This window comes from Poromitra crassiceps, assembly GCF_964638095.1.
Source record: "Poromitra crassiceps genome assembly, chromosome: 27".
Taxonomy (NCBI): Eukaryota; Metazoa; Chordata; class Actinopteri; order Beryciformes; family Melamphaidae; genus Poromitra; species Poromitra crassiceps.
Window position 1 is genome coordinate 3,119,553 of NC_139650.1, and position 11,059 is coordinate 3,130,611.

At 45.5% G+C, this 11,059-nt stretch overlaps 1 protein-coding gene across 2 annotated transcripts in view; it reads right to left on the reverse strand.

Annotated features, from left to right (window-relative positions):
• The window catches only part of avil (advillin), a 15,967-nt gene extending 5,246 nt beyond the window's left edge, over positions 1 to 10,721 (reverse strand). Inside the window, exons 1-15 of one of the 2 annotated variants that reach the window (XM_083661650.1) lie at positions 10,670 to 10,721; positions 10,306 to 10,412; positions 9,510 to 9,584; positions 9,107 to 9,303; positions 8,759 to 8,867; positions 8,561 to 8,671; positions 3,400 to 3,605; positions 3,167 to 3,245; positions 2,427 to 2,525; positions 1,534 to 1,687; positions 1,343 to 1,443; positions 1,117 to 1,254; positions 789 to 947; positions 487 to 666; positions 1 to 150 (exon numbers count right to left, since the gene is read on the reverse strand). The exon at positions 1 to 150 is cut by the window's left edge and continues 2 nt beyond it. In XM_083661650.1, coding sequence (XP_083517776.1) covers positions 1 to 150; positions 487 to 666; positions 789 to 947; positions 1,117 to 1,254; positions 1,343 to 1,443; positions 1,534 to 1,687; positions 2,427 to 2,525; positions 3,167 to 3,245; positions 3,400 to 3,605; positions 8,561 to 8,671; positions 8,759 to 8,867; positions 9,107 to 9,303; positions 9,510 to 9,584; positions 10,306 to 10,365 — 1,818 coding nt within the window. In that variant the 5' untranslated portion in view covers positions 10,366 to 10,412; positions 10,670 to 10,721. Of the gene's footprint in view, positions 151 to 486; positions 667 to 788; positions 948 to 1,116; positions 1,255 to 1,342; positions 1,444 to 1,533; positions 1,688 to 2,426; positions 2,526 to 3,166; positions 3,246 to 3,399; positions 3,606 to 8,560; positions 8,672 to 8,758; positions 8,868 to 9,106; positions 9,304 to 9,509; positions 9,585 to 10,305; positions 10,416 to 10,669 lie in introns of both variants that reach the window. The other variant, XM_083661649.1, reaches the window with a different exon arrangement.
• Between the last annotated feature and the right edge of the window lie 338 nt (positions 10,722 to 11,059).

Consider the following 11,059-nt stretch of genomic DNA (forward strand, 5'->3'; position numbering starts at 1 on the left):
CTTGTCACTAGCATAGGGAGCTTTCCCTCCAAGCAAATCCCAGAATTCAGTGGGCTCCTGGCCCTCTGCCACAATCTCCACAGCAGTCCAGTTCTGTCCAATCACAGAGCTGACCTCCTTCGCCATGGCCCTCTCATCGCCACTTGAGCCCTACGTGACACCAAGACAATTGCACCATGTTCATACTTGTTATTATACTGAGCTCAGATGAGATAAATATGGACCATATTTGGTGCAAGTTTGAGTGTGAGGCAAAATATGATCTGGACCAATACAAATTGCAACAGGACTGTGAGCAACACTTTTGTGACACGAGTGATTGCCAGGAGGAAGATTCTCTGCCCAGCGCCCCAAAGCTGACAGGGATTCACAGTTTAGTTTAGCTCAAGAAAACATCAACAGGGTGAACTGCTGTCATCTTATTACACCTAACACCATCATTATCTGTCTCTCTGCGTCTGTATCTCCTTTTAACATCTTCCCTACCTTGCCGCACCACACATTAATTTCTGATTGGCTCTTCAACAGGAAGACATCGTTGGAGTTCAGAGAGGTGGCCAAGGCCGGCACTTCAATGGCTTTGGTATTAGAGGGGTCCGAGCCGTGGACCTGAAACAACCTGATTGGTGGTTCTGGATCATTAGAACCTTTCCTAGATGTGCCGCCCTAAAAGGAAAGAAAGGAGATCTTTTGGAATATTCTATGTCGTAGTCAAATTAAATAATACATTTGAAATAAATTCTATGTCTTCAATGTGATTAAATGTGAAGTGCAGTCAATAGTCATACCTCAAAAATGACCATTTTACCCTTGAAAATGGCCATAAAGTGTCTTGGCTCTTTGCCCATGGTTACTCTCATCTGCACAGGCTGGCCACCGTACTTCTGATCCAGGTCCACAGCCTGAAATGCAGACGCTGCCAGTTCATCCTGCGATGCGTGGCGTCCCTAAAACGGCACGTGGCAAAGTATCTTAATTTTCTTATATATATATATATATATATATATAGCGTACATTTTTGTGAGTGAGAAAACTTCATATTTTTGTGTATGATCATGAATGTGAGTGGTACGAAAGAGGCTGAGATGAGTGGTACTGGTGCACGCCCTTTCCCACCTGCCACATATAGAGCAGGTAGTTCTGCTTGTTGTGAATCAGGTAAGTGTAGAGGACCAGGTAGCAGTCTCCTCCGTAGAAATAGCCATATGATTGAGGATCCACAGGGGCAAGCTCCAAGTCCTCAATCCGCCACACCTGGGGGCATCGATTCATCCAGAATTTGAAACGTGCTATTTAGAAGTTAGAACTAAATCTGAAATTCAGAATTCATTGTCACCATTACCTCCACTTGGCCTGTGCCATCGTCCACCATACGTTCCTGTGCAGCTACTTCTGGCATCACGTGCATCAGAGAGGCGTCAAATTTCTCCTGTGTGACATTAGCTAAAGCAAATGGTTTTATAAAACCATTTAGAATCAGCCATCAGTAACCAGTTGAGTTTTGACTAAAAAAATTAAATAAATCAGCCTTACCCACTTTCCCCCTCGTGTGCACCCTGCCCAGACCTTGAGTCTGGTCCTTCACAGTCCATCTCTGGAACAGCTGCTTGAAGAGTGCTGACTCTGCCCCATCATTCACCGTCTCCACATTGGTGGTGATGGGATAGTTTTTCACCTTGATGAACTCCTGTAAAGAGAGTCAGTCAGATAGGAAACGGCTACATAGAGGATACAAGAAATACGGTTACATAGGCAAGAAACACACACAGACACACACACACACACACACACACACACACACAGACACACACAGACACACACACACACACACACACACACACACACAGACACACACAGACACACACAGACACACACAGACACACACACACACACACACACACACACACACACACACACACACACACACATATGTTAAAATGTGCTATATGTGTGTATAAATTAATGCATAGGAGATACAAGAAATATGGTTACATAGGCAAGAAACACACACAGACACACACACACACACACAGACACACACAGACACACACAGACACACAAAGACACACACACACACACACACACACACACACACACACACACACACACACACACACACACACACACACACATGTTAAAATGTGCTATATGTGTGTGTAAATTAATGCATGTATGTATCCATGTGTATGCATATGTACTGCATATGTTTACATATAACATAAATGTATAAGGGTAAGGGCATTTAACAAGCTAGTTAGCTTCAGCCCTAAACCCTTTCGGTCAGCCTTATGTATCCTCTTTTGTTTTCTGTTTTTTTATTCTGTGAATATTCTTTTCTTTCTGATCGAAATAAACTAAACTAAACTAAAATGCAGAAAGAGCAGATAAACAGTGTTGACATGGATGAAGGCCTGATCATCACTCACCAAAGCTCTGGACATGGCCGCCTGTCTCTCAGCTTTGTTTGCTCTCTTCCCCTTCCAAACAAAGATCTTCACCCCTCCCTGGTCCAGAAAGAAGCAGTCCTAAAACAATATGACATTAAGTATTAGTATGCATACCCAAACCATTTCATAAATCCAGTAAAGATAATAATATTATCTTTTGAGCTGCATGGGACAAAGGACAGACCATGACAACCAGGTTTCATGGTAGCATCCAGAGATACAATGATAGTTATAAAACACCAAAGTATTTACAGTATTTATAGGGTTAGCATGAGTATCAATCCATTTCTAAATCTACCAACAGGGGGTGCCACAAATGCCAAAAGTGTATATCTTGGAATTGGGTCAACTGAGTGTTATGACATGTGGTCTACGTGCTCTCGGGCCAGATTGTAGTCGTACAGTAATATGAAGTTTGGTTGTGGTTAGTCAATGTGGATGTGGCATAACACCAAATGGCCTCTAGATGGTGGCAGCCATCTTACTGTGGGAACCATACTTAGGCAGGGTGGCAGCCGGACCTTTAATTATAGTGTATCCTGTGTGGTATGTTGCCACCATTATCTATCATTTTGCTGATCAGTCTCATCATAAGAGAAATTGCAAAAATGTGTAATAAAGCAAATAATAAACCAGAAGCCCTTATTTCAGTTGCTGAGTATATTGTCGTTGGGGAAAGATACGTAACCCAGCCAGGCCCTTGTATGACACAAACTCACCTCGTGATTCAGGAGATCCTGAACCAAAGGTCTGGTGGCAACTTCTGTGACCTTCATCTGACCGTCAGCATCCGATACACTGGGAAGGAAGGAAGAAACAAATAAGAATAAACAAACAGTGTGTTAATGAGCATCATAGTGAATCCCCCATCCACTGACTGTCACTACGTGACACATTGGGGAAATGTCTTGATAGTGACTGTTGACACCACTGGACACAGGTAGCAGCTCACTGGTAAAGGGTGAGTTGTGCCTTCCGTTCCTGGTCGGCCGTCTCATCTGGACGGCCGCTGGTCAGCTCACAGGTTCTTTCACCAAGAGTGCCGGTCAGGACTTGCATATGTTGAGGCGAGTCTCCCTCTGCATCGCCTTCGATCACCCTGATCTCTGCCCGCCCTCCTCTCTCTCTGTCTCGGATGTCTTTGGCCAGCAGCATGCCCTGCGGATCAGAGGTGCACCGCATCAAAACTGCACATGGGCCCAGACACAGACTATTGGAATCCCACACTAAAACCTTGTGCACACACCTAAAGATGAAAACATTCAAAAGGTGTTTTTTATCAGAGATGTATACATTTCCATACAAACCTGCTATTTCAAGAGGTCAGAAAATCCAGCAAGTAGTAAAAAGAACAACAACTTTAATTAGATCAACGCGTTTCGGCTTGTCGCCTTCAGGGAGATCGAGGCGACAAGGCGGAACGCATTGGTCTAATTAAACTTGTTGTTTTTACTACAAGTGTTGCTGGAGTTTCTGACCTCTTGAAACCTTTCCTTTCTCCATGCACCTTGGCAGGAGGTGAAGTTGTGCCAGAAACCTCTACTCAAGAGTCATGATTGACATGTTGTTTTTGACATTAATTATCTTTATCCACTCATTCATAAGCCTTTGTGTACTTTGACAATGCCTATTTTAACCAGAATAATAGGGGTATAGAGGTCCAAGTCAACCAAAAGTTCACTTTGCTTTTGGAAAATTCTACCATTTATATTCAGCGTGTTTTGATTACTATCTTATCTTGCTATGCACCTTTTTGGCATTGGATGCAAGCACCCTCCAAACGGCAGCCCTGCTATAATACTGTAATGAGTATTGGGGGGGGGGGGGGTATGGGCTGAGTGGCCCTGCTGACATTGATTGACAACTGCTGACATTGATTGACAACTGCTGACATTGATTGACAACCTAATGACTGATGGTTCTCAGCTGCATCTGATTGCGGGCGCTGCCAGTGACTCTGGGGAACTGTTAAAACACAGTGCCGGGCGCCCGACAGTGTCTCCTGGGGAACGGCGCTTGGTGGACGCTACGGGGTTTGTAACCCAGCCAAGCAACCCGAATCTGCACTCACATCTTGGGGGTGGGTGCCGTTCGCAGTCGGTAGGACTGCCGGCGGTGAAGACAGCCTATAGAAGATTATCTGGGGGTCCGACGGGAATAGAAGTCAGGACTGTGGCGGTACTGCCTCAGTCAGTTAGGGCTGGGGATTATAGGAGTGCTCTGCCGTTCCCAGGTTTGGTGTGGTCTCCCTACGCTCTGGGCGTCTCCAACTCTGCGCTGGACCAACGCTTGCCCCACCCTGGGCTCCCGCTACACAAGAGCCAGGTCGGACCAGCGATCAAGCCTAGACCCCTGGGGAGGGTCTTGTCAACTGGGAAAGTTGAGTAGTTAGTTACTGCATTTTAAATCAAATATATTAGCTGTTAATTGTTTGTTTGTTTAGTCCTGGTTGTTTGTTTTCTTAATTAACTTTTAATAATAATCTTGACTTGTAGCAAGTGGGAGGTGGTTGGGTGCAGGGCCGGCGCCAGGATGAAATGACTGTTATAACTGGCGAGGGGGCTGATTTTTCTTTTTTTCTATTTTTTTTTTTAATATGATATTTTTATATCGTAAAACATAGGTTATATACCCGCTATGCCTATTTCTGGACTTTTTAACCATAATAACCTCTGAAAAGCGCAATAACAACACAAGAAAGACTACTATTCAAAATCAAATAAAACATTTATTTCACAGCAGCAGATTAAGGCATTAGTAGAGGTTCAAGGGTTCATAGGTTCAAATTTAATAAATAGCTACATCTCTGACACCTTGTGACAACCAAAGCATAGCAAATAGCGCTTCCCTGCCAATTCTGAAACAACAGAGCTATGTTTACAGGGGGTAGCCTACATCAACTTAAACTGATCAAATTTGATGAAGACTGCAGAAACAGCAGCCTAAACATGTCAGGTACAAACATTGCCTAACTGGCCTTTATAGATTAACTATTCTTTAAAAAAAATATATATATTTTTTTTTCCCCAAGTGAGGGGGCCGAAAATTGAACTGAGGGGGCTAAGCCTCCTTAGGCCCCCTCGTGGCGCCGGGCCTGGTTGGGTGGCTGGGATATGGTGGGAAGACGGTTAGCTAAACCGCACAGCCTCAGTCCATGTTTAATTCCTGTGTGCTCTGAATCACGTGTGTTACCTCTTTGAAAGGTTTTGCCTGCCAGTGTGTGTACAGGCCGTTTATGGTTGGTTGCAGTGTGTGTGCTCGTGTGCAGTGCCCGTTCGCAGTGCCCGTGTGTAGTGCTCATTTAATTTGCTGTGATCATTTGCAGTGCCCGTTCGCAGTGCCCGTTTGTAGTGCTCATTTACAGTTTGCTGTGCTCGTTTGCAGTGATATTACACTGAATCACCTTGTGTGTGTGGGTTTACATTGCATTGGGTGGCGAGGCCATTGTTTTCTCAGTATCACAGTTGTTCATTCCATTCTCCATACTTGCTGTACAGGTTTAGTCTATCTATGCCAAATTAAATAAAGCATTGTATATTTTTCCCCTTTACCTGGCTGTCTTGTATTATCTCATATCTCTGGTTCCGCACCATACCGAGAAAAAGGTGGTGGCAGCAAACGCTACTTGGCTACTTTGTGTCAGCCTTAATCCTCCTAGAAGGTTTATTACACTGGTGGCAGCGGTGGGATTAGAAAAGACAGAAACAAACACACTACTGTGGTCGGCAAACATCTTCCAGCTTTGGCGAGGAACCAGTATTCCGCAGCCCTTCCTCCAACTGTAGATTCATCAGGAGTAGTTCCCAGGGTGCAATTGTCGAAGAAGAAACTGGGTCTGGTTGGGTCGAGGAGAGAGACCAGCGGCTGGGGGCTTGCACCGACGTTCTCCTCTTTGGAGAATCGAGGAGCCTTTTGGGCGACTGGAGGAAGCTGTCATAGGAGGTCATGGGGAGTCGTCTCTTGGTGGGAGTGCAGGGCGACGCAGGCTTGTTCAGCACAGCCTTGCCCTTCAGAATCACGGCTCTGCTCTTCCACTTGGCGATGTCAGCTTGTTGGCTGGACACCAAGCTTTCCAGCTGCGTTATTTTGACTTGAAGCGGTTTGACTTCCTCCTCCAGTTTGGTCTTTTCCAGGAGAAAGCTGCTGTGGAAGACCACACCCTTGGGCTTCATCAGTCTTCATCAGTCTTCATCAGTTCCTGACCCTGCGTGAATGACTCGTCCCTTTGCTGATTCGACTTCCTCAACGTCTCCTTCAGGTTCCTCAGTGAGTCGTCCTTGATATTAAGCAGTGTGGTCATTTTCTGGATTTCTGCTTGGTGTGTAGAAGATGCCGGGGTCAACTCCACCTCCATTTTTTGCATTTTTGCACTTTAACCCGGAGTTTCTCCATCTCAACCGTGCTGGGTGATGGGTTTTTCTGTGCATATTCCTCAGTCTTTCGCAGTTTGTACTTGAGGGATTGGATTGCGTTCTCTTTCTCCTCAAGTTTTGCATAGGTATCTTGCACCTCTGTCTGCAGGATCTGGATGGCCTGTTTGTGGTTGGAGACCCTGTCATTGGCTTTGACCTGGGCCACCTCCAGCTGCTCAATTTGACCATTCAGAGCTTCGACTTCGCTCGCAGAATGCGCCAGTTGCAGGACCAGTTGCTGATTGTCCTTCAGAAGGTCGACCTCCGTTTTGACTGGAGCGCTCTCCAACACGTGCAGCAGAGTGGAGGTCTTGCTTCGCTCTTCTCTCAGCTGATCATCAGCCTGAACTGCAAGCAGCTGCAGCTCTTCGTACATGGCTGTGTGATGTAACCCTATGCCCTGCAAAGTCATTTGTGTGCTGTGTGTCACTGCAGAGCAGCGGTTCAGGAGGCTGTCCAGTGTGTCAACGTTGAGCGGCAGGTTGGTGCACACTGCCTGCAGCTGCTCGTTGAACCTCTTCCTCTCTCTGAGCATGTTGCCGCGGTAACTTCGTTCATTTTCAGACAGTTTCTCGAAAAAGCGGTCCATTTTCTGAAGGTAGAAGTTTAGTCTATCTATGCCAAATTAAATAAAGCATTGTATATTTTTCCCCTTTACCTGGCTGTCTTGTATTATCTCATATCTCTGGTTCCGGACCATACCGAGAAAAAGGTGGTGGCAGCAAACGCTACTTGGCTACTTTGTGTCAGCCTTAATCCTCCTCGAAGGTTTATTACAATACTAGCATCGTGAAGCTAATTTTTTGTTTAGACCAGCGATTTTCAAAGTGTGTGAGGCGCGCCTCCCCTGGGGGGGCATGAGACAGATTCAGGGGAGGCGTGGCGTCACATGGGGAAATCTGAGACTTGGCCATGCTGGCTGCACAGCCTCCACCGTGTGAATCAGCCGGCGGGGGAGCGCCTGCATTCTGGCTGCCTCTGTTGAGGGCGCAGCTGTCTATGTTCTCTGAGGGGAGGCCCGCTCTCCCACACTTTGAAAACCCCTGGTTTAGACTGACTGCAGAGAGAGAGAGACTGACTAGGGGCACGGTGGAGCAGTGGTAGCGCCGTCACCTCACAGCTTTCCAGCTGCCTGGGTTCGATTCCCATCTTGGACGCACGCTGTGAGTGCTGGGGGCATGTCCCCCCCCCCATATGTCTTCAGTGCCTACTGCCCAGGTGGTATTTCGTGAAAAGGCCTTTCTGTGTGGAGTTTGCATGTTCTCCCCGTGCTCCCCTGGGGTTCCTCCATACAACATCAATAAGGACGCCTACTAAAAACATGCAGAAGATCGTCACCTGACCAGCGATGATGACATCAGAAGTTTGTCCCCGGGCCCTATGCCGAAAAGCTGCCCTCTGCTCCTGGCCTGCCCCCCGGTGGAAGGGCATGACATGTCTGAGACAAAACACCGGCCACTGTCGGCATGAGTGTGTGTGTGTGTGTGGCCCTGCATGCACGTGTTCTAACGAGTGTCGTGTGACAAGACGGGTTTGTCCGTCCGGTTCTTCCTTCTCTCACCGTTCTGTGGTCATTTTTGTTTTTGTAAATCTTCTACTAAACCAGGTGCATAGCTTCCGATAAGCATTGTCCAAAACACACCAATGACAACATGTTACACACAAACATGCACACAGCGCTGACAGTCAGACAAATCCTACCTTAAGCCTCTCCTGTTTGTTACTCTCCGGTCCATTCCACTGAATAATGGTGTTACCAATGTCCACCAAAAACACATCTCCAAGGTTAAAACTCTGCCAACTCATCTCCACCTGCATGCAAAGAAATCATCAGGCACTCTTCCCGTTTGACTCACTGTGGCTCATATTGTTAAATCAGCTCTTCTCAGCATGGCTCACCTCCATGGCGACGGCCCTTTTCTTCCCTTTCACATGCAGCAGTCTCTCGATGTCGTAAGAGTTGGTCTCTGTATGTCTCATGCCAGATGCAACTCCACCTTTCTTATAGCTAAATAAGATAGGGTTATTTTTGTCCCACTTGGTCTTTTGCATTTGTGTGGTTGCGTTAATATATTCACAAACACGACGAGTTAAATATAATATTCCTATGCATATCAAAGTTACAAAATATTGAATGCCAATCCACAAAACAGGATGTGAGATCACAAAGTGCACACACTGGATCCAATGACATCATCTCCATGGCCACATATTGATAATCGGACCAACATTTCCACATCAACTCACATTATTCCCAGTTTGAAGTGGCCCCTAAAGGCATCAGACTCGTGGCTCTGCACCTCGCGGTGCTGCACCGGGGTGGAGCCCAGAAACTCATCCAGCTGTATGGTGTAGACAGCAGCTGCACCCTGTTCATCCTGACTCGACTGCGAGCCGATCCAGTAGTGGATATCGTAGCCCAGAGAGCTGCCCACCTTCTGCGTCTGGAGAGACACAGGGGTGGAGATAGAATAAAAACCTACTGTATCAATAATGAAAAGGGGTGACAAAAATGGTTTGTCATAGAAAACGTATACTGGCAAGTAGTCTACGTCGCAGACAGTAATGAAACCTATACTAAAACCCCCCCCAAAAAATAGCATTGGCATCCAAACCACAAATGATTCATCAGTCAGCGTCCAGGACTTACAGAGAGAAGTATGTAGCAGTCACCCTCGTAAAAGTTTCCATAAGATTTCTCAGGGACTTGTACCAGCTCCATTTTCTATTGCACAGAGAGGAGACATCTATATTTCATTTCCACACAAAAAGGGGCAAAAGAAATCATCCTGCACATTGGAAAACTAAAAAAAAAACAATCTCACATCTAATAAGCACTCTCCAGTTTCTCCCATAATTGCTGCTGTATACAACTGTTTAAATCATTTCTCACTGGATGATCAGGTGGAATTTCTTGTAGTAAATCAGTCTGTTGGCTCTGTTGGAAGAGCGTAGCTCTGTGTTGCTGTTCACTCTACAACACAAGTCATTTTTTGCAAGTCCAAGTCAAGTCTCAAGTCTTTGAGCTATAGTCCAAGTCGGTCTCAAGTCTTTGGTCACAATTCCAAGTCAAGTCTCTTATGGATGAGCGACGCGTAGCTATCATCTGCTGGATGCCATCTGGTCTGCTTAGAAGAACACTGTATAGCTAAAACTAAGGGATTCAAAGCATGTACTGTATTATCCTCACTCCTTATCTATTAGCATACAATATCAGCATTGATTAGATGACATTAGTAGACCTTTCCTTAATGTTAATACACACGAAAATAAAGATTGTTCACAAGTCCCAAATCTCAAGTCCAAGTAAAGTCTCAAGTCTTTTAGGACAAGTCTCTCAAGTCACTGTGCGTGGGACTTAGGCCAAGTGCGACTCAAGTCCAAGTCCCCATCTCTGCTCCAAAGTCAGCATTAGAATACCTATGATCTCAGAAAAATAAATTTACCTCAATTCTCCAAATTATTATACCGGGGTTATGAGTTACTGCTCGGAATGTGTACTCCATGTTGCTCAGATGCACTCAATTTGAATGTCAGGTGTTGCTTGCTTTTCCTGCTTTGGACATATGAAGAGGAAATCATGGGAGCAGTAATGCAAAACTACATTTTCACGCAGTTTGTGTGTGTGTGTATCAAATAATATAATCTCCTTATTGTCACACAACAGCAGGAATCTTTACATTAGAGAATAAAAAGGATGTTGACTTCAGTACATACAGTATGAGATTTACGATCAACCAAAGTGTTAACCTACAGAGAGGCAATACAATTAAATCACACAATACTGTGAACTTATGGAACAGAATTTACCTGATATTCTTGTGGGAAGCACCTGTTACGTCGTACGATCCGCCAACAGCTGATTTCTCAGGAGATGACAAAAGGCTTCCAAAGCCCCTCTTTTTTCAGCACCCCTAACAGATTTGCCTGTGTTTGCATGTTGCAGGACCTTTCCTGATCATCTGCCCAATCACAGGGGCGGATAGATAACCCTACAGGCAAATGTGGTCAGAACAGGATTGGCTCATATTCAAATCCTTGTGTGAACAAACTCGAGCTAGTCATGGTGGTAGGAGCAGAGGGGAAAGTCATAAATATACCTGGAAGCAGGAATTAGTATTGTAAAAAGCCATGGGACAAAAGCCCTTAGTTGAAGCAGCCTATTGTAAACAGCAGTGTGTAGTCAACACTAAACAGCAA